Source organism: Puma concolor, chromosome F2, assembly GCF_028749965.1.
Source record: "Puma concolor isolate L17-30 chromosome F2, mPumCon1.1.hap2, whole genome shotgun sequence".
Taxonomy (NCBI): Eukaryota; Metazoa; Chordata; class Mammalia; order Carnivora; family Felidae; genus Puma; species Puma concolor.
Window position 1 is genome coordinate 1,001,108 of NC_141684.1, and position 22,077 is coordinate 1,023,184.

General features: G+C 65.5%; 2 protein-coding genes across 6 annotated transcripts in view; one reads left to right on the plus strand and one right to left on the minus strand.

Moving 5' to 3' along the window:
• IQANK1 (IQ motif and ankyrin repeat containing 1) overlaps positions 1–11,700 on the minus strand; it is a 24,056-nt gene extending 12,356 nt beyond the window's left edge. The window contains 3 exon segments of the mRNA XM_086694998.1: positions 6,223–6,291; positions 9,722–9,822; positions 11,548–11,700. Coding sequence (XP_086551124.1) covers positions 6,223–6,291; positions 9,722–9,818 — 166 coding nt within the window. The 5' untranslated portion in view covers positions 9,819–9,822; positions 11,548–11,700.
• On the plus strand, positions 7,478–21,522 carry SACK1H (scaffolding CK1 anchoring protein H). Of its 5 annotated transcripts, none has more exons than XM_025922945.2 (5): positions 7,478–8,393; positions 15,251–15,712; positions 16,547–16,711; positions 16,786–16,910; positions 17,108–21,522. In XM_025922945.2, the coding sequence occupies exons 1-5, from the start codon at positions 7,803–7,805 to the stop codon at positions 19,860–19,862; spliced, it is 4,098 nt and encodes a 1,365-aa protein (XP_025778730.2). In that variant the 5' UTR covers positions 7,478–7,802; the 3' UTR covers positions 19,863–21,522. The 5 variants fall into 5 exon arrangements, with proteins under 5 accessions (XP_025778730.2, XP_086551117.1, XP_086551114.1 ...); XM_086694991.1 differs by lacking the exon at positions 7,478–8,393 and adding an exon at positions 11,812–12,034; XM_086694988.1 differs by lacking the exon at positions 7,478–8,393 and adding an exon at positions 12,089–15,141 and having other exon boundaries at positions 15,226–15,712.
• Positions 21,523–22,077: the final 555 nt, after the last annotated feature.

A 22,077-nucleotide genomic window follows, 5' to 3' on the forward strand; every position in this document is an offset into this window, starting at 1 on the left:
GTGGTATCTAAACCGCCACCGCCACCCGCAGCTTTGCAGCAGCGTCAGGGTCCTCTGCTCGCAGAAGGGGCGTCCGCGAGGAAGGCACCGTGGCTTGAGTCGTCTCCCCCGGGTCCGGCAGGTCTACGGATCCGACCTGTAGGTTGGGATGGATCTGCTCAGCCGCTGGAGGGAGGCTCACCTCGGCGCCTTGACCAGCGGGGCCATTACAGCAGGAAGAGCCAAGCGGGGCCCCAGGAAACTTCCTCCCGACCAAGACGGTGGACAAGATAGAAACAGTGCTTTCCCGGAGGACTCGTAGAGATCAGCAGTGACACCAAGGCCTGGAGGGACCCACGTAAATAGTCAACTGATCTTTACCAAGAAGCAAAGGCCGCCTTTCCAACGAACGGGCAGGGACAGCTGGTCACCCACATGCAAAGGGGGAGAGAACGTAGGCTCACAGCTGCACACACTTTACAGAAATTCACTCACAGTGGATCACAGACCGGGGGCGACCGACCGGCTCAGCCGGTGAGGTGTGCGATTCCTGATCTCGGGGTTGTGGGTTCAAGCCCCACACTGGGTGGAGAGATTACTTAAAAAACTAAAATCTTTAAAAAAAAAAAAAAAATGGATCACAGCCCCGAACGTAAAATGCAAAACTATAAAGCTCTTAGAAGATGACACGGCACAAAACCTGGATGGCCGTGGGTGTGCTGACCATCTTTGGATACAACTTCAAAGGCACCGTCCAGAAAGGAAATCGTTGATACGCTGGACCTCATTCACTTAAAAAATTCCTGCTCTGTGAAAGACAGTGTCAGAGAGTGAGAAGACGAGCCACAGACGGGAGAAAATATTTGCAAAAGACGCATCTGGTAAAAGCATGTCACACGGGGCGCCCACTCGTGATTTCGGCGCAGGTCAGGATCTCGCAGTTCTTGAGTTTGAGTCCCTCATCAGGTTTGGCACCGACGGTAAGGAGCCTGCTTAGGACGCTCTCTCCCTCTCCCTTTTTTGCTCTCTCCCCCTTCAAATACATAAATAAACTTAAAAAAAAGAAAAAAAGCCCACGTTATCCAGAGTACACAAAGAACTCTTGAAACTCAGCAGGAAGGAAACAAACAATTAAAAAACAGGCCAGAGGCCTTAACAGACGAGTCCCCCAAAGAAGATAAACAGATGGCAAACAATCACATAAAAGATGCTCCACGTCACATGTGATCTGGGAAATGCAAATGAAGACAACGAGATCCGCCCGCACACCTGCTAGAACGGCCAAAATCCAGAGCACCGACGACACCCGATGCTGGTGAGGACGCGGAGCCACAGGAACGTTCGCTCGTGGCTGGTGGGAAAACAGAATGGGGCAGCCACTTTGGAAGACAGTCTGGAGAGTTCTTATAAAATTAAACATGCTCTGGCCACGTGATCCTGGAGTCACGCTCCTTGCTGTTTACCTAAAGGAGATGAGAACTTGTGTCCACACGAGAACCTGCACACGGGTGTTCACAGCGGCTTCATCCAGAGCCCCCAAACCCTGGAACAGCCGAGGTGTCCGTCAGCAGGTGAACGGACAACCTGTGGTCCACCCAGACAACGGGATGTGGGTCGGCACTAAGTAGGAACGGGCTGTCGAGCCGTGAAAAGACCTGGAGGGACCCTAAATGTATATTACGAGGTAAAAGAAGCCAGTCCGAAAAGGCTACGCACGGTACGATTCCAAGTCTGTGACATTCTGGAAAAGGCAAAACCGTGGAGACGGTAAAAGACGAGTGGGGGCCGGGGGCCGGGGGGCCGGGAGGGACAGAGGGTTCAGGGCAGTGAAGCTACTCCGTGTGACACTCTCAGTATCGGGCACACGGATTACACGTCTGTCCAAACCCGCAGAATGTGCGGGCCTAGAGTGAGCCCTGAGGTAAACTGTGGATGCCGGCTGCTGACGAGGCATCACGATCAGGTACCCGTGTACGTTCACTGACTGGGACGCAGGTACCACTCTGGCGGGGATGCTGACAGCTGGGGAGATCGCACACGAGTGGGGGCAGTGGGTATATGTGAAGTGTGTGTACTTTCCCCTCCGTGCTGCTGGGAACCTGAAAGGGCTCTAAAAAATAAAGCCTTAATTTAGACAAGAAGGCAGGAAGGCTCGAGGAGAGCAGGAGTGGGGTCCCCAGAATGTCTCCATTGAATTCGCCAACCCGGCCTTTGCAGAAAGTGCGTAATGGCGGAAGATAACGGAGCACGAGCATGGTGACCTCGAATGGGTGGCAGGGCCGGTCGCGTCTGCCGTCCGGAAGCGGCGCCTTCGCGGGAGCCCATCCGCCTCTGGCAGATCGCAGGTGGCGACTGATTTGGCACATGCTTTCCCCTCGACAGCCATCACCGGGAGGGCCTGGCCAGGGCGGCAGTCTCCCCTCACCATCTCAAGACCCCGGCTACGCTCTGCCTTCCACTCCGCTACGGCTCACAGGGACCGTGGCAGAGCGAACGATGCCCCTGCCAAAGATGCCCATGTGCTGGTCCCTGGAGCCTGCGAGTGTGCTGTGTTACGTGCAGGAAGGAATTAAGATTGAAGATGGAATTAAGGCACTAATCAGCTGACCTTAACATGGGATGATCACCCTGGGTTATGCGGGTAGACGCAACGCAATCACAAGGCTTCTTACAAGTCGAAGAGACAGAGGGCGCCTGGGCGGCTCAGTCCGGTGAGCGTCTGACTCTTGATTTTGACCCAGGTCATGATCTCACGGTTCCTGAGTTCCAGCCCCACGTCGGGCTCTGTGATGACAGTGCGGAGCCTGCTGGGGATTTTCTCTCTGCCCCACCCCTGCTCATGTGCTCTCTCTCAAAATATACAAGCTTAAAAAAAAAAAAAAAAGTGGAAGAAAGACAGAAGAGCCCATAGGGAGCTGTGACTCGAAAGAAGGTCCAACAGATGCCACACTGCTGACCCGGAAGGTGAGGAAGGGCCAGGAGCCGGGAACGCGGGCACCTCCAGGAGGGAGGACACAGATTTCCCTCTGGAGCCCCAGGAAGGATCTCGGTCTTGCCATGGCCTTTCTGTCACCCGCCGAGGCCCGTGTCGGACTTCCAAGCTACAGTGCTGGCTGTCACAGCAACTGCAGACAGTGGACACGGGAACCCAGATGCTCCCGGCACCTCCCCGGTCCAGGGAGCTCCAGACAGCGGAGGCAAAAGCACGCCGGTGAAGTCTTGAGGGTTCATGAATCCGGGGCGCGTTGGGACATCTCAAGGTAAAGGAGAAATGGCCCGTGAGGACGTGAGAGCAGCACAAGCCATACCTGGGAGTACGGCCCACCCCGCTTACTGAGAGACCCAGAAAAGGCTACCGGCTCCAGCAGGGCCCGGAGGTCGTGGCGGAGGCAGGAGGCGAGGCCGGCCCTGCCGGAGGGTCTGTGGGGAGAAGGATGCCGTCGGCAAGGCCGGGGGACGGCCGCAGGCTCTAGAGTAAGGCTCTGCCTTCGGGGACAGAACACCATTCGTGGTTTGGCCCCTGGGGAGGCGGGGGTCCGGCTGGGGCACGAGAGGTCGTGCAAACTGGGCGGTCAATCGCCGCCTGGGGTCCTCGCCCGTGGACCCCGGTACGGGGCACACGCAGCGGTAATCCACTGCGTGACAACAACGAGCCACCGAGGAGGCACAGTACATTCCGTGACCCACACAGTCCCGCCGTCCTGTCCTCTCTCCAGCAGGATCACAGCCTCGCCACCTGGGAGCACAGGAGGCGGAGCAAAGTCTCGCCTTGATGCACAGGAGGCTCAGCCATGTGATCGCCGCCTGTTACGCTCCTCTGTCAGGGGGACCCTAGAAGACGGCGGTGGAGGGGCTCCCCCAGGGGCACCTGGTCACCCCTCCCTATGGGTGGGAAGAGTGGCCGGAGTGTGCAGAAAATGGGACCCCAGGACACTGGTGAAAGGCTTGGCTGGCTCCTCAGGAACACACACTGAGCAGGACTGGGATGACAGAGACACGCAGGTCTGGGAAGGCACGAGGATGGGCACGCGGCAGGAGCAGGCTGGGGGCACCACACAAGGGTGGCTGGCTCTGCATCTCACCGTGACACGCCCAGACACAGCCCGCTGCGGAGGAGACGACAAACACCCAGGCGGACAGCACAAGGGACCCGTGGGTATCGGCCGGCCTCTCTGCTCGGCTGCCCAGTGCTCACGTGCAGGCCTGCGCTGAGCGGAGTGGCCGCGGTGGCGGTGACGCCGGTGACACTCGGACCCAACAGCATGAGCCCCTCTCATCGAGGCTGACCCAGATCAGATGCTGTCCCGCCCGATGGCCTTCTCCATAGCAGCTCACGTCTGGGACTTGGGGGGCGGCAAGGAGCCTGGGGAGGACTCCCTCCGAAGGGACTTCTTGGAATAAACCCAGAGCGTGAGAACACTCCTGTGTTCCCCTCTGTGGCTGGCCCCCTCCCCCCCCCCCCCCCCCCCCCGCAAAGGCGGCTCTGGCTTAGCAAACGGACGCGGAGACTGTCCCAGGGCTCAGGAGCCACATGCCCCCGGCAGCAGGGCAGGGCCAAACACACCCTCCCCTCCGGGTGCCCAGGCCCGAACACATTTCCGTGGAAAGGGGACACCATTTATTCTGGCTGACGTGGGTTCCCACGGGGAGGCTCCTGCTGGGCCGCCTGCTCTGCTCACGGTGCCATGTGCGCAGACCTGCTAACCCCCAGTGCCAGTCCCAACCCCCGGCTCACAGCAGAAAGACACAGTGCAGGGGCCCGTCGGGTCTCATCCCACGCCCCAGAACAGCTGGCCTCAGACACGAGTGGCAGGGCCTGCTGGAGGCTCAGGACTCCCACCCTGTCAGACTGGGTGCTGTTCTGGAGAATTCGGTGGGAGCCCACTGCCCGCTCCGGAAACCGAAACAGAAGGCAGGGAATGACGTCTGTTCCTCCTTCCCCTGACACTGAGAGTGTGACCTAAGTGTGGACAGCTTCTCCCCAGGAGTCTTGGAAAAGTCACACCAGGCCACGGGCTCAGCAGAGACAGTTCTCCGTGGAGCTCCAGAGTCCAGTCCAGCCAGCACTGGCTTCCAGTGACAGAAGGGACATCCTACGCAGCCTTCGTCCAGGGTCTGACCTTGCCTGCGTCCTGTACTCCCGATCACTTCTGCCTCTTTCCCAGCCCAAATCCCCAGCTAATGAATATCCTTCCAGTACATTCCATTTCTACTTAAACTGCATAGAATATGTTCCTTCTGTACGTAATCCAGAACCATGACGAATACATCGGGCATATATAGCTTTTATAAAACCATTAGCTTTCACAAACCTTCTGTGGTCCACCCCTGTCCTCAGGACAAGGTCAGGCTCCTTGTCCTGGCCCTTGGTGTGTGGGTGCGGTGCTGGGAGTTCATCCTGGAGCCAGGCCAGCACCACCCACACAAGACCGGGTCTGTGTGGGGTGTGAGCCCGCTCGCCCTCCGGGGACTAGACTAGAAGTAAAATGGGACTCAGAAGGCAAAAAGACCAGGGCCAGGGGAGGGAAAGAAACCGAGAACACGAAGAGCTCTCCGTGGGCACGAGGGCTCTGGCTCAGGTCACCAGGGAGCAGTCTTGGGAGACTGGACAGCAGAGAGGAAGGGTCTACCCTTGGATGCGCTGGCGAGTTGGAGGACACCCAGGAGAGGGCTGGGGGGCCGAGCCGAACAGGGGATCGCGCACAGGAGGACGGTTTGGTAAAGACATAGCCCTGGAAGTCAGTGCCCATAGACGGCAGCGGAGGCTGTGCGAGGGAAGACGGCCTGGGACGGGGCCCCAGGCGCAGGCGCCCAAGAGTGAGCAGGAGAGGCCCGGTGGGACACTAAGGCGGTGCCTCCCTCCAGGCCCCGGGACACCCGCCGGCCGCTGGAGCTGAGGAGGGACGGACACGACCACAGGGAGTTAAAGGCAGGAGGGAGAGGGACTCCCGAGAGGCCGCGCCCCTGGGAGGCGGGCACGGAGCCAACCCCGCCCAGCCCTCACCTCCCGGGGAAAGTAGGAGGCCGGAGGCATCAGAGGGAGGGAGGGCCCGGGTTCGCGCGCCGCCCGCTCCCGGGAGGGCCGCGCGGCTGCACGAGCCCCCGCGCGCATGCACGCTCCCACTCGCACACACGCGCGCACTCCCGTGCATGCTGGCCACGCGCGTCCCGGCCCAGGGCAGCCCCTTCCCCGCCAGCCCACCCCCCAGTCCTCCCCCTCCCCGCCGGCCCCCAGGCTCTCACCTGCGGGGGCCTCGGCCTCCGGGCCGGTCTCCCTCTGCCCTGGCGGCTGGCGGTGCGTTCCCGGCTTCCCTGGGGGAGGGGGCGGTCAGCGCGGTCGAGACGTGGACCCTCCCCCTCCCCTCAACCTCGGGAGGCGACTCTGCACCGAGTGCAGTCACCTCCTGGCTAAGCAAGTTGCCTCCCGCCGTTAAGGAGCGCCCACCCCGGGGGCCAGCCCTCCACGGAAAGCAGAGCATCGCCCCTGGGGTTGCCGCGCGGGGGCGCCGGTGAGCCCGGCAGGCAGGGCCGCCCCTGCACCTGGGTCCCGAGGCCCCAGCTCCCGCGAGCCCAGGTGCTGCGAAGCCTCCGGGAGGAGGAGCCGCTGTTTGCTCCACCCCTAGGGCCGCCCGCATCTGGTGCCGCGTAGGTCCGCGTAGGTCGCGCGGGCCCTACTCCCTGTGTGTCTGCCTGTGCTCCCCGGAAGCTTCAGGGGCGAGGGCCGAGCGGGAGGACGAAGAGGGTGCTCCCAGCAGGGCTGGGCGAGGCAAACCGGTCAAGCCAGTGTGGCAGAGCCGGCTGGGATGGGGCCCTGGGCGTGGGTGTGAGTCAGCGGCCCCAGGCTGGGGAAACGCTGGGGAGGAGGGTTGGGGAGGAGGCCGTCTGGGGCCTCCTCCCAACAGGAAGCCCCGGGGGACGCCAGCACTCCTCCGGCCCTGTGCGCCCCCCCACCAGCCAAGGTCCGTCCCTGGGGATCCAAAGGCCTTTGCTTCTGTGGGCAAGGTAGCTGGACCCCCAAGCGCGAGGCTTCCAGAGCCACGGCCCCACCCCAGGGCAGGATGGACTGTTGCTTACTACCCCATGTCAGTCCACAAAATGCCTTTCAAGGCCCCACCTCTCCAGTCAGCCCCCACTGAGTGCCAGCACCCCCCCCCAAGAGGCCACCACTCTGGGCAAACAGCTCTGTCACCTCCACAGAGCACCCCAGGCAAGCGTGCGCCCCTGTGGGGCCCCTCTGGCCGGCTGGGGAGGGGGGTGCCAGGGTGCTCAGTGTGATCTGGAGCCTCCCATGCCAGTTGGGTTGGGACTCTCTGTGGTCAGGCTGGGATGCAGCTCCCGGCCCTGAGCTGGACCAGGGGTGGGGCGGGGGCAGGGGTGGGCGGTGGGGGGCGGAGGCACTGTTGCCCGCCCAGGGCAGGACCAGACTCGCTACACACAGCCTGCGATCTGGTTGCCAAGTCACCTCCGCCAGTTTCTCAGTCTCCCTCCCAGTCTGGCCAACGAGGCCTGTGGCCTGTAAAGTCCTGCGCCCTGTGTCAGCACGTTAGTCAGCCCTCGCGCCTGGGTGAGCCACCACGCCGCCGGAGTCCCTATAAACTCCCCAGCGTGGCCCAGCCCAACGAGCGGGGCCCGTGAGCCCCACAGGCAGAGCCAGGGCCCGGAGCCGCCGCATCATAGACACCAGCCAAGGGGCAGGGCAGGAGCGGAGGACCCACTGTGGCCTCCCGGGGATGGCCCCTGAGCCCGCCTGATCAAGGCTGGCCGGCAGTGAGCTAGGGCCCCGGGGCAGCAGACACCGGGTAAAAGGCGCCGGATCGCGGGCCATGTCGGGGAGACGAAGTCGGGCTCGAAGAGCCCGAGCCAGGAGGGCGGGCAAGGCACAGCAGGCCTCGGGTCAGCAGGGCCCTGAGGCCAAGCCCCCGCCCCCTGCCGCAGGGGGCCCTCGGGACGAGGTGGGGGTGGCCCCTGCAGGGCACGTGACCAGCAACAAGCCAGCTGCCCAGGGACACCCCAGGGTGGCCGAGCCAGAGCGGCCACAAGTAGCCGAGCGGCCAGTGCAGGCCACCGCTCTGGGGTCCGAGCTGGTGTTAGTCCCCCCTGCGGACATGGAAGGCTGTGGAGCGGGGGGCCTGGCCCCGGGCCTGGGTCCCGAGCTGCTGAGGCTCCACGAGGTCCAGCTGTGCCTGGCCCAGGAGCAGCTGCTGCTGGAGGACCGGCGGCGGCAGGTGCAGCTGCAGATGCAGCTGTGGCAGGAGGAGCAGCTGTGGAGGGAGCAGCTGTGGCAGGAGGAGCAGCTGTGGAGGGAGCAGCTGCAGGAGCAGCAGGCCTGGGTTCGCGTGGAGGGGCTGGAGCTGGCCATGGCCCTGGAGCAACTCCGGAGCGAGGGCCTTGAGGTGCTGCAGACCCAAGGCCAGGTAAGGGGGTGGAGGGGGGGCTCCGGACGACGCGTGGGGGTGTGGTGACCGTGCAGGCAGCTCACAGGTACCCGCCGAGGGCCAGCCGCCTGCTGCTGTGTGTGCTGCGGCCGGGGTGGCTGCGGGCTAACCGTGGGCCCGTTTTCGTATTTGCAAGTCGAGGCTGGTGCCCACGGCACAGGGCGCTACAAAGACCGTGCGACGGCAAGCCGTCCCGGGACATTTGTTCAGGGAAATTGAGGCAGAGGTGTTCCCACAGAGGACCCGGGTGTCCTGGCCAGCTGGGCCAGGACAGGTGGCTGCAGGAGCCGTCTGGGGCAGTGTCGGGGTACACAGGGTGACCTGCAGCAGGGCCCCGGGTGGACAGTCAGCAGGCAGCGGAAGCGAGGACATGCCTGCCCCCACGCCCCCAACGCGGCCTCCAGGCCTGCTGGCCCTGCCTCCACTGTTTACTGCAGTGTGTGCTCCCAGGGCTTGAGATCACAGAGGCAGCGTGCGGCCCTCAGCCTGTCATCCTCATTCCAGAAAGGCTGCTTCCTCAGACGCCGCTGGGGCTATTTTGGGAAACTAGGGTCTGACCCCGGCTTGACATGAAGAGTAGTCACCACCGTCCCAACCGTCCCGGCAGGTCATGCGCTCTGTGAGCCCTCTGGGGTCCAGGGACTTGGACCGCCCCCCCTCCGAGCAGAGGGGCCGCATCTGGGGAACAGGGTGGGTGCTCCATTATCCACCACAGACCCCTGGTGCAGGCTGGGAGCTGGAGGGACCCAGAACCACCGCCGGGAAGGCCGGCGGCTAAGTAGACAACTCAGACGAACGCCACGACAGAGAAGACGACAGAGAAGACGTGGGACTCAGAGAAGGGAAGGACGAGGGCTGGGGGGAGGTGCCCCTGCCGACCCCTGGCAAGGCTGAGCCAAGGGCAAGCGGTCACCATTCAGCCTGGAAGTGGCTATGGAGAGGGTGGCCCGAGAGAGCAGCAGCAGGCAGGGAAAAGCGGCGGATGGCCCAGGTGGAACAGAGGGTCACAGCGGACCACACACTTAGCCTGAGGATCCCCAGCGCGAATTGTCACCGAGCTGTCTCAAGCTGTGCTCCTCCACGCACTGCTCCCCAGTCCCAGCCCGGGGGTGCAAGTCTCAGGGTCAGGGCCTGGAACGGACTGCTGAGCCCTGAACCCTCAGTCTGTCATACCCAAGCCCATCTCAGAGGTCCCCTGAAAGCCACTCTCAGGGGGAAGGGTCTTCTCAGACCATCCCCGGTGGCCGCGCAGAGGGTCTCACAAGCCGGTGTCTGAGTGGAGGTGCCCGGAGATCAGACTCACGTACCGGCAATGGCTCTCGGGGCTCCCGGCCTGGCTCCAGGGACGGATGTCTGCCGCTTCCCTGACGGTGCAGCTTTGGCACCCCCCTTCTTGCTGCTCATTTTCCTGGGGCGGGGGGCGGGGAGGAAATGTCAAGGAGTGTGTGCTTAGAGTGGCAGCGGCAGCAAGGACCAGCTTTGCGCACGGACTTGGGCCTGTGTGGACCCCCCCCCCTCGCCCCAAACACAGCTTCCCTCCGGCTTCCTGGCCCACCTGCCTGCCCCTGGCCACTGGCTTGTGTGCGCCCAGCAGCTCAGGGGGAGTGCGCGACAAGAACATCCAGCCACGGCTCACCCCCTTGCCCTTGTTCACCTGCTGTCTCCACACCGTGGCTCATCCGTCCTTGGTTCCCAGGCCCTGACCGGCACCCCCAGCACTGGGTGTCCGGAACCTACGTCCCTGCTCCAAACCACTGGGCAGCCAGCTGGACAAGCTTCCTCCTAACGCACAGCTCAGTCCTGCTCCGCTGAAGCCTCCGTGCTGCCCCCACTGCCCCCAGCCCCCCCAAAACACTGACACTTCTGTGACCCCAGCCCGCTCCTGCTTCCGCCCTGGCAGGTGTTCCTGTCAGGGCCTGGAAGCACTGCCTTTCCCCCTAGTCCAGGCGGCTGACCCCAGAGTTTATTCCCCCCCGGGAGGTCTCCTTGGCCCAGGCTGGGTCGGGTCCCCTTGCCTCCCCCCCATGGACAGGTGACTCACTGTAGCACTGCATGGGCCCTGGTGTGACCCCAGGCCCGTGTGCGTGCCACTTGCGCTGCTGGTGTCTCACAGTGTTTGGGGAAGGAATTAGTGAAACTGACCCAGAAAACGGGGTCATGTGGCAAGAGGGACACGGAGGAAGGTGAGCAGAGACCGGCAGGAAGAGGGAGGGGAAGGGGGGGAAGGGGGAAGCCTTGGACAGTTGGACAGGGGACCTGGCTCGGACACATGGCTGACCACAGGGCAGGGCCTGAGGGGGTGAGGGGACTTCAGTGGAGTCTGATGGGGGACTGGGGCAAAGATCTGCAGTGTTTGGGGGGGGGGGACAGAGGGCTGCTTTGAGGGTGTCAGTGCGTGCATCCAGGGGCCCCTGTCCGTGTGGAGTACTAGCAGGTGCCTGCTGGGCGGAGGACTCCCGGTGTTCGTGTGGGGTCCTGAACACGCGCGCGGGTCTGTGGGGGAGGGTCCTGATGCTTGTGGAATTGTGTGCGTGGGGGATCAGCGGAGGCGGGGTCCCCTGTCTGCGTGTGGGGCCGGTGTGTGAGGGCTTCCCAAGTGCACGGGGCGTCTCTTACGTGTGTGGGTGGACGTTGGTGTGTGCCTGGGTAACAGGCATGTGGAGGTGGTGTGCATGTAGGGTCCCCTAAGCGTGCAGGGGTCCCCGTGGTGGGTCCCCATTGGTGCGGAGGGAGGTAAGCGTGTGTGGACCCCATGTGCCTGTGGAGGTGGGTGTGTGCAGAGGCCCCTGTGCCCGCAGGGTCCCTACGCGGGTCCCTCTGTTCTTGGGCGGTCCAACCTACATAGGGGGCATTGGCCTGGGAGGGTCTATGGGTGTGGGGAGAGGGTCTGTGTATGTGTGTGTGTGTGTGTGTGGTGGTGGCGGGGGTGTCTATGACCGCAGCGTCCCTGCGTGCCAGTGGGGGCCCAGGTACTTGGGGGTGTTGTGTGCGGGGGCGGCGGCGGTGGGTCCTCCGTGAGGGTATCAGGTTAGCGGGCGCTCGAGCGTGGCGGGGGACCCCCGGCGCTCGCAGGGTCCCCGGGCCCGGGCCCGCCCCAGGCTCGACACCGCCCCCGCGACCTCACCTGCCTCACCTGCCTCCCCCAACTCGCAGACCCGGGCGAGAAGCCCCGCCCCGCACGTCGGGCCGACCCGTTTCCTAGCGACCGAGCCGGAACTTCCGAGTCACCTCGACTTCCGGGGCGAGGGTCAGGGGTCAGGCGTAGGGACCCGGAGCTGGGGCGGGCGGATGGGCCCCGGGGGCGGCGGGCCGCGGGGGGCGGGGCGGCCGGGGGCGCGGGGCCGGGGGGCGCGGCGGGGGCCGGGGGCCGGGGGCGCGCGGGCGGCGGCGGCGGGCGGCGGAATGCGGGCGCGCCGCGGGTGGGGCCGCCCCGCCCCCAGGTGCTGCCCGGGCAGGCCGGCGGCGGGAGCGGCGGGCGGGGCGGGGGCGGGCGCGTGAATCAGGCCGCGCGGCGGGCGGGCCGCGACAGGGAGTGGCTGCCGGACCGACCGGACCGCGAGGCCGCTGGGCGGCGGTCGGCTCCTGCTGCCCTTGTCCCGAGACCCCGCGCACCTGGCCAGGTAGGGCCCCCTCCCCCGGCTCGAGCGGGGCGGGGCGCGCCGGAGGGGAGTGGGGGGGGGAGGGGGAGGCCGCGGCCGGGCCCGCGGGGCGGGGTCGGCGCGCTCGGCGCCCCTCGGCGCGGCGTCACCTGGGCGGCGCTCCCACCCGCACCTGGGCCGGGGCCGCGAGGCGGGCAGCGGGGCCGCGGGAGCGCGGGGGCCGGGCCAGGTGGGCCCGGGTGGGGAGCGGAGGGCGCCGAGGCCGCGTGTGCCGGGGTGGACGGGCGCGCCCTCGCACGACGCCGGCCCGGCAGGGGCCGAGTGGGAAGGGGCCGGGGGGGGGGGGGGGGGGGGTGCCGAGGCCATCCGCGCTCGCTCCCTCCCTCGCGGCCTAGCTGGAGCCCGGGGAGAGTGCCGGGCCCGGCCTGACCCCTTCCCTGGGGGCGCCTGGGCCTGGGGACGGCTGGGGTGGCCCAGGCGGTCTGGTTTCCTGCGTGGAGCGTAGGGAGAGCGGGAGGCCCGCGTCCCCTCGCGCCCGGAGTCCCGAACTGGGGCGGGTGGAGGGGACGTCAGGCCTGGGCGGTCGCTGACTCCTTGGGTGCAGTAATCCCTTTCGGTCCTGCGGGGCACACCCCGAAAACTACGACTCGCCAACTTCCAGTCTGTGAGTCCCATCGGGCCGACCCCCGTCCCCCTCCCGCGCCCCCGCCTCCATATGCCTAACGCTTCCACATGCTTCCTGCGGTGAGCCTCCCGCACACGTCCGCACGGAGCCCGGGGTCACCTCCTGTGCATTAGCCCCAGAGCCTTCCCTCCTTCCCGTCGCTTAGAAAACCCACCTCCTGCCCAGGTGGGAAGGACCCACGCTCTGAAAGCTCCTAGAGCCCTCAGGGCCCTGGAGGATTTGTGGGCCTTGTGTCAGAGGTCAGAGGTCAGCAGCGGAGGTGCAGATCCCTGCTGAGTCATGGGCTTGGGTGGGATGGTGCCCCTCCCTCCCTTAGGGCAGGCCTGCGGAGGACGACGGGTTCCCCAGAGGGGGCTGGAGAGCGGCCTCTGCCCGGTCCACAGTTCAGGGGTGTGCAAAGTGAAAGGACTAAGGTCATTGGATTATGGACGTATTACGGCGTGAGGCCATGCAGGGTCACCGGTGTGGTCACTCAGGATGGGCACCCCCTTCCTGGTGGGCCCTGGCGGATGAGCTGGCTCCTTGTTCATCATGGGATTTCCACCCCCCCCCCACCCCCATTGCAGGCAGCCTGGACAGGTTGTGTTGAATCCCCTTCTGAGTAAAGTGCAGGGGGCTGCGTCCCTTCTGTGGTTCCCCACCTTGGGAAGTGCTCCCTCTCAAATGTAGTGAGCAGGAAAGTGCCCCCAAAGCCCTGCTTGGCCCAACACTGACCCCATACAGCCAAGTCCACAGTGTCTGACCAGAACCACCCTCTGTCAGATACTGTGTGAGACACGCACCACCCTCCCCCCCCCCCCCGCCCCCAGCCCCGGGGTCAGGCACAGTGGGAGGCCCCACTACAGACAGGCCTGCACCTTGTTCCTTAACGTGGTCCTGCTATGAAGACAGCATGGAGATCCTGTATGTAACCACACCAGAGGGTGGTGCCCCCATGAGGGAGCGTCCGAAGAACTTTTCCTTAATACACCAGGTAGCATCTGCTGGATGTGGATGGGATGGCACACAGAAGTACCCCCCTCCCACCTTTGGGTTAGCTTGTCCCCCACCCCAGGAGGTGGACAGGCCCCCCTACCTAACCTTCACATCATGCTCAGCCTGTCACCGAAGGGGGACAGGAAAGTTTCCTCAGGTCACCACACACAACAGTCTTGGTCCCAATGTTCCCTGGCTGCCCAGTGACCCCATCCAGTCGGCGTCACCCGCCGCTCCTGCTGAGCAGGGCACACTGGGGAGTCTTGCAGGACCGGCGTCCAGGAACCCATGAGCCGGGCGGGATCTGAAATCCAGCTCAGTCCCAGCCCCAAGTTGCAGCCTCGGTGGGGTGGGCAGTGCGTGGGGCTCTCCTTCCAGGGTATCCGGGCAGTTCTGGCGATTGTGGATCCAAAAGCGGCCCCCACGTGGCCTTCCGGAGCTAATGGTAGCTCCTCCCAGCCTAGGTCCCCTCGGGCCCTCGGGGAACAGGTGGACTGGAGCGGGCCACGCCTGGCTTGGGTGTCAGTGTGAGGTTGGGGCAAGTGGTGAGGACGGGGAGGCACATTTGGAGCCCAGGATGAGCCTGACGGCCACAGCAAAGGGCTCTGATTTCATCTGGAACACAGTGAGAAGCAGAGCATGACCGGGGACTTGGGAAGACCACCGCTGCCCACATCTGCTGGGGGTGGGGGTGGGGGGTGGCGCTCGGGAGATTTTATCTGGAAATAAATAGTGGCTAAAAACAGTGGAGGGGTGGGCCAGAGGGAAGCAAGTGGTCCCGGTGGGCAGGGGTCAGAGTTGGAAGGGCTGTGAAGTCTGTGAATGGGCTGTGGGGCTCACGGTGACCCATAGGATGGGGTCCCCCATAGGAAGTTCTTGAGCTTCACGCCGAGTCCTGGGACAAAAGTAGTGACGAGTTTGTGTGCTGAGCTCATGTTGGGCCAGGTGTGGTATCAGGTCGACCCTGACAGCTGCATTTTCCAGTGGAGATAATGAGCCAGAGAGGCAGTGAGTGGCCCTGGGTCCCCTCTCAGCCCCCTGCACTGCGGACAGACACAGGCGGGGGGCCACCCGACTGGTCGGTACACACAATGCCAGAGGCCCACGAAAATACATTAATGCCAAAGGCAGAAGGAAAAAGTGACTATAATAAAGAATCCAGTCTGGATCGTGTTTTCCTTGTAACAACAATCATAAAATACTGATTTTCTCCTATGGAGGAAGGGCCCACAAAGAGGTGCCTGGGTCACAGAGTTCCTAAAATAACCCCGAGCGGGGTCTGCGTGCAGCCGGAACCCCTGCGGGGAAACCAGGCTGCAAGCACTCCTGAGGTCCTGGCCGGAGCAAGGGCCCAGCCAGCACGGAACAACATGAGACAGGGCCGGGGGCGGGCCTGTGCCTGGGCGCTCCGCTGGCCTGCCCCGGCTGGGGGGCAGTCTGGGTCCAGGCGTGTCTGGAAGGCCTGCAGGTATGGCCTGCACTCCACCAGCCCTTTTCTACAAAGGGTGTGTCTGCTGGGGGGGGGGGGGCGGGCACGGAGCCCCTGCCCCAGTAACGTGTCTCCCCGCCCCTCCCAGGCCGCTGGCCCCGACATGGCCCGTCGCTCCCAGAGCTCCTCGCAGGGGGACAACCCGCTGGCACCTGGGTACCTGCCGCCTCACTACAAAGAGTACTACCGCCTGGCGGTGGACGCCCTGGCTGAGGGCGGGCCAGAGGCCTACAGCCGCTTCCTGGCGTCCGAGGGGGCACCTGCCTTCCTGTGCCCTGAGGAGCTGGAGCATGTGAGCCGTCACCTGCGGCCCCCACAGCATGTTGCTCGAGAGCCCGCTGAAGGCAGTCCTCCCAATGTGGACATGGATGGCTCCTCAGGCACCTACTGGCCCATGAACTCAGACCAGGCAGTGCCCGAACTCGACCTAGGCTGGCCCCTGACCTTCGGCTTCCAGGGCACTGAGGTTACCACCCTGGTGCAGCCACCACCGCCTGACAGCCCCAGCATCAAAGATGAGGCTCGAAGGATGATCCGCTCAGCCCAGCAGGTGCGCTGTCGTGGGCTGGGTGGACCGTGGGGGAAGGGCAGCCCGAGCTGGACCCTGAAGCATGAGTAGGAGTGTGCAGGTGGAAGAAATATGAGCATGCCCAGCTTCGGGGGCAAGGGTGAGGCCAGGGTAGCTGGCCGCGCCTTTCCAGCCTTCAAGCACCAGCGAGGGCTCCCTGGCTGACAACTTTTGGGGTCACCAAGGGTCTGGTTATTGCAGGCTGCATGCTGCACAGGCTTGCTTGCCGGTGGTCCTGGCCAGTGTCCAGAAACTCAGGGGCTCTGGGATGGCTGCGCACGTCTCCTGGTTGGATTTATGGTTCAGAAAAGTCTCTCTAGTTTTAACTTTGACCCAGCTGAGGGCTTCTTACCCCCACCAAACAGGTGGCAAACAGCAAAGGAAGCCTGGTAAATCTTGGAGGTGGGGGCCACAGGTCCTGCAGCTAAAGACCCCAACTGCCCTCTGCACCCCGGGCAGCACTAGAGCCTGGGCTCCGCCATCTATGGGGTGGGGTGGCGGGGGCTGTCGCAGGGCTTTCGTTTGCCTTTGCCCCTTCCCAGAAGGAGGTGGACCCTCTGTGCCTGCCTAGAAGGCCCTGTCCGGCCATGATGGGCCACCCACCCGCCAGCAGCCCCCCAGCCCCCCATGATAGGCCTTTTCCTCCTGAGCCCTGTTCCCCGACAGGGTCCCTGCTCTCCTCTGGGACGGGCTAGAGGACAATTTGCAGTGTTTGTGGGAGATCCAGAGGCCCCCGTGCGGGCCATGCAGGTATGGCCAGAGAATGGTGGGGACAGCAGAGGGGTCTGTCCTCTGTCCCTAACTCGACCCCTGCAGGTGGTGGCCGTGGTGATGGACATGTTCACCGACGTGGACCTGCTTGGGGAGGTGCTGGAGGCAGCGGCACGCCGCGTCCCGGTCTACATCCTCCTGGATGAGATGAACGCGCAGCACTTCCTAGACATGGCCGACAAGTGCCGTGTCAACCTGCACCACGTGGATGTGAGTGACAGAGAGGGGGCGGGGAGGGAGGTGGGAGACTCCCGCGCACAGACCTGACGCCTCTCGCTCCCCAGTTCTTGCGTGTGCGCACTGTGGCGGGCCCCACCTACTACTGCCGCACTGGGAAGTCCTTCAAGGGCCACGTGAAGGAGAAGTTCCTGCTGGTGGACTGCGCCGTGGTCATGAGTGGGAGCTACAGGTGCGCCCGGCCCCGCGGCCCCAGCACCTCCCCACCTAAGGGCCTCCCCTGCAGAAGCCCGGGTCCCACAGCCCCTGACGCGCCTCCGCCCCGGGGTTCTGGTAGGCTTCAGGCTTCCGGGGCGGGCCGCAGGTGGGGGCGCTGCGGCCCTCGCGGCTGCTTGGCCCCGCCCCTGACCCGCCCCGCCCCGCCCGCAGCTTTATGTGGTCCTTCGAGAAGATCCACCGAAGCCTGGCGCACGTGTTCCAAGGCGAGCTGGTCTCCAGCTTCGATGAGGAGTTCCGCATCCTTTTCGCGCAGTCCGAGCCGCTGGTGCCCTCGGCCGGGGCGCTGGCCCGCATGGACGCTTACGCCCTGGCTCCGTACGCGGGGGCTGGGCCCCTTATGGGCGGCCAGGTGACCGGGGCGCCGACCCCTTTCTCCTTCTCTAAGCGAGCGCACCTCCTGTTCCCACCGCCCCGGGAAGAGGGCCTGGGCTTCCCCTCCTTCCTCGACCCCGACCGCCACTTCTTGTCGGCCTTCCGCCGGGAGGAGCCCACGCGGATGCCCGCGGGAGCCCTGGAGCCGCACGCGGGGCTGCGGCCGCTGTCGCGGCGGCTGGACGCCGAGGCGGGACCGGGCGGGGAGCTCGCGGGCCCGCGGGGCTTCTTCCAGGCCCGGCATCTGGAGATGGACGCCTTCAAGCGGCACAGCTACGCGGCCGCCGACGGCGGGGGCGCGGTGGAGAACTTCGCGGCCGCGCGGCAGGTGTCGCGGCAGACGTTCCTCAGCCACGGTGACGACTTCCGCTTCCAGACCAGTCACTTCCACCGCGACCAGCTCTACCAGCAGCATTACCAGTGGGACCCGCAGCTGGCGCCGGCGCGCCCTCAGGGCCTGTTCGAGAAGCTGCGCGCCGGCCGCCCCGGCTTCGGCGACCACGACGACCTCGCGCTGGGGGGCGGGCCACGCTTCCCCGAGCTCGGCCCGGACGGACACCAGCGGCTGGACTACGTGCCGTCCAGCGCGTCGCGCGAGGTGCGCCACGGCTCGGACCCCGCCTTGGGCCCCGGGCCCCGCGGCCTGGAACCCGGGGGGGCCCCGCGCCCCAACCTTGGCCAGCGCTTCCCATGCCAGGCGGTGGCGAGGCTGGGCCCGGAGGCCACGCCCGACGCGGAGCCCGAGCGCAGGGGCGGCCCTGAGGGGCGGGCCGGGCTGCGGCACTGGCGCTTGGCCTCCTACCTGAGCGGCTGCCATGGCGAGGACGCGGCCGACGAGGGCCTGCCGGTACCCATGGAGGCCGAGGCCTACGAAGACGATGTTCTGGTGCCCGGGGGACGAGTGGCCCCCGGGGACCTGCTCCCCTCGGCCTCCCGCGGGCCCGCACTCTTCCCGGCCAAGGGCGGCGGCGACGGCCTGGAGCGCGAGGGCCCGGAGGAGGCGGGCCTGTCCAAGCAGGACTCCTTCCGCTCGCGCCTGAACCCGCTGGTGCAGCGCAGCTCGCGCCTGCGCTCCTCGCTGATCTTCAGCGCTTCGCAGGCCGAGGGCGCGGGTGGGGCCACGACGGCCACCGCCGAGAAGGTGCAGCTGCTGCACAAGGAGCAGACGGTCAGCGAGACGCTGGGCCCCGGCGGCGAGGCCGTGCGCTCCGCCACCTCCGCCAAGGTGGCCGAGCTCCTGGAGAAATACAAGGGCCCGGCGCGTGACGCCGGAGGGGCGGGGGCTCCGGTCACAGTCGCCGGCCACAGCAAGGCTGTCGTGTCCCAGGCGTGGCGGGAGGAGGTGGTGGCGCCGGGTGGCGCAGGAAGCGAGCGCCGCAGCCTCGAGAGCTGCCTGCTGGACCTGCGCGACTCCTTCGCACAGCGGCTGCATCAGGAGGCCGAGAGGCAGCCCGGAGCGGCCACGCTCACTGCCACCCAGCTGCTAGACACGCTGGGCCGGAGCGGCACCGACCGGCTGCCCTCTCGCTACCTTTCTGCCCAGGGCCGTTCCTCCTCCCCACAAGGGCGGGACAGCCCCCCGCTGGAGGGAGGCGCCCGCCAGGCGCCCCACGCTGAGCCGAAAGGGAGCCCCACCTCTGCCTACCCTGAGCCGAAAGGGAGCCCCACCTCGGCCTATCCCGAGCGCAGGGGCAGCCCCGTGCCTCCTGTGCCAGAGCGCAGGGGCAGCCCCGTGCCCCCCTTGCCGGAGCACAGGGGCAGCCCCGTGCCCCCCGTGCCCCCCGTGCCGGAGCGCAGAGGCAGCCTCACCCTTACCTTCTCCGGGGAGTCTCCCAAGACGGGGACCGCGGAGGAGCCGGCCGGCGGCCCAATGGAAGTCCTGCGCAAGGGCTCCCTGCGCCTCCGCCAGCTGCTGAGCCCCAAGGGTGAGCGGCGCACGGAGGATGAGGGCGGCTTCCCAGCGCCACAGGAGAACGGGCAGCCAGAGAGCCCCCGGCGGCCGTCGCTGGGCAGGGGTGATAGCGCTGAGGCTGCCGCCGGTGACGAGCGGAGCCCGCGGGCGCGCATGACCTCCGCCACGGCCAATGCCTTGTATAGCAGCAACCTGCGGGATGACACGAAAGCCATTCTGGAGCAGATCAGCGCCCACGGCCAGAAGCACCGCGGGGCCCCGGCCCCGGGCCTGACTCACAGCAGTCCCGAACTAGGCCGCTCACCAGCTGCCGGCGGCCTGGCCCCGGACATGTCCGACAAGGACAAATGTTCTGCCATCTTCCGCTCGGACAGCCCGGGGACACAGGGCAGGCTGAGCCGCACGATGCCCGCCAGCGCGGAGGAGCGCGACCGGCTGCTGCGTCGCATGGAGAGCATGCGCAAAGAGAAACGCGTCTACAGCCGATTCGAGGTCTTCTGCAAGAAGGAAGAGGCCGGGGGCACGGGGGCAGGGGAGGCCCCTGCAGAGGAGGACACCAGGGACAGCAAGGTGGGCAAGTTCATGCCCAAGATCCTGGGCACCTTCAAAAGCAAGAAGTGAGTCTTCTGGCCCAGCAGTAGCCCAGGTCCAGGTGCCTGCGTCACTGCCACCCACCAGGCAGAGCACCTGCTCTCACGGGGGGGGGGGGGGGGGGGGGGGGGGGGACGGGGGTGGTGGGCAGGGCCGCCCGCGGAGCACAGCCTGAGCCTGGCTCCGCCCGGAGCTCACCCAGCGGCGGGCCTGCCTTTTGCCTCTGGCCTCTCCCCTCTGGGGCTCCAGCCCCTCACTGCCCTGCGCCTCCGGCTCCATGCCCGCCCCTGTGCCCTGAGCCTCCCCCTTCAGATTCCTCTGCCTCCACCACCTGGTTGAGCTTCAGGTCCCCTATAGACCTTCATTCGCCTCAGGGCTTCATCTCCTTGTGCCTTAGGCCCCCACCTTTTGGGGGGCCCACCTCTTTCTGCCTCGGCCCCCATCTTCTTGGGGGGCCATCTATGCACCTCAGCCCCCCATTCTTTGGGGGCCTCACGTCTCAGGGCTTCCGTGTCTCAGGGTTCCCCTCTGCTCACTGCCTCCCTGCTCTGCTGCTGCTTGGTCCTCCTTTCCCGGCTCCCGGCAGCCCCAGCCCCTCTCCCTCAGCCTCCCCCCTCCCCAGAGCCCGGTGTCCCCCCCCTCCCCCCCCCCCCCCCGCCCATCACCAAGACAGGTGGCTCAGGTCTCACTTCCGGCCCTGCTTGCTCTCCTCACTGCCTCCCTCTCTGCCTCCTGGTACCTTTCGTAGCCGCCCATCCTCTCCCTGTGGGGACAGAGCTGCCTGTGGGTGACGCGTGTTGGGGGTGGAGCCAGACCCAAAGGCGGTCCCTCAGGAGGCGCTGTCCTGTCTGCTGGGCCACCGGCAGATGGGGGCACAGAGGAACTGAGAGACCGCCTTGCCAAGAGGACTCAGGCCTGGCCACATCTGGCCGTGCTCCAGCCAGCACCTGGTGAGGGGTAAGAGCTCCGAGTTTTGCAGCACGAAACCCTTCAGGTGGATGAGGCCAGCCCGAGAAGGGCTGGATGTGGAGCGCCAGGCCAGTACTCACGGGTGAGGGTTCTGGTTCAGGTCCCAGCCGACCCCAAGTCCGCCCCGTTCTGGCTCCTTTCTTCTTTGTCACCAACCCACGAGATCGGAGTTTCCCTGCCGACCTTTTCTTGTGTCTTTTTCACCTGTGGAGAGTGACTTTCGTTTGGAATGACACATTTTGGCACCAAATGCTGAGGAAGACCCCTGCTGTAAGTTTTAACATTGGGCAATTAGTGTTTGTGCAACAGTTTTGGGGGTTTAAGTATAAGAAATGGCAGTCACTCGGACCGGGGAAGGACTGGACACACGAGGTCACTAAGCAAAGGCAGTACTGTGACTCCACGTGGCAGGAGAGGGAGGCTGGGGGGACAGTTGCTCCTCAGCAGCTCAGTCTGGTTACCAAAGCCACGAGCCAGGTGAGGTGACAGCAGGGACTTGGGGCCAGGCGGAAAAGGTCCCCCAGGAGCCAGATGCGCTGCGGTGCCCTTGGCCTGGCCGCACTTGCTGATAAGTCCGCTTGCACCCTCCTGGTGCCGGCCTGTTGCCAAGGGGGAGCCCTGGCAGCCTCCTGTGTGTGTCCTCTGCGTCGTGCCGAATAACATCTCAAATGTGACCCTGCACATTTCGGTGTTAACAATAAAACACAAGATTTTCCAACACGTTCCTAAATACCTATGATCGCCCAGTTGTACGTTGCAAACTTTAGTCCTGTGAACTTCTCAGATGTCCCTCTGGACTCCGCCGCCCATCCCTGTGGGGACCACGGAAGACCCCCGCCTGCCCGCCTGTACCGCAAACACCTCTCGCCACATCCCCTAACCTCGAAGAAAGACTCCTTCCACCTCAGCCCTCTCCCGTGACCGTGATCGTGACCGGCTCCCCTTCAGGGCCAAACTGCTTTAGCCCACTACTCCCGCTCCCCACTTCCACCAGCCCTGCGCCCCCCACTGGTGCGCCCCTGGGGGGTCCGGGTCACTGAGCCCCCACACACTTCCCAGCCTCCCCTGCACTGGGTGCCAGATGTCTGGACCTCTCAGGGCCCCCAGGTCTGTGTTCGCAGGGGTGGGCTTCCTGGGGCCTCGCCTGCTGCTTTCTGGGCTGCCGTGCCACTTCCCAGGGCCTCATCCGCCCCCTGTCCGTCAGCCGGGGACTCTAGGACCCTGACACGCTGCCCCCTCCGTGGCTCCTTACCTCCTCGCCGCCCCTCTTGGCCTC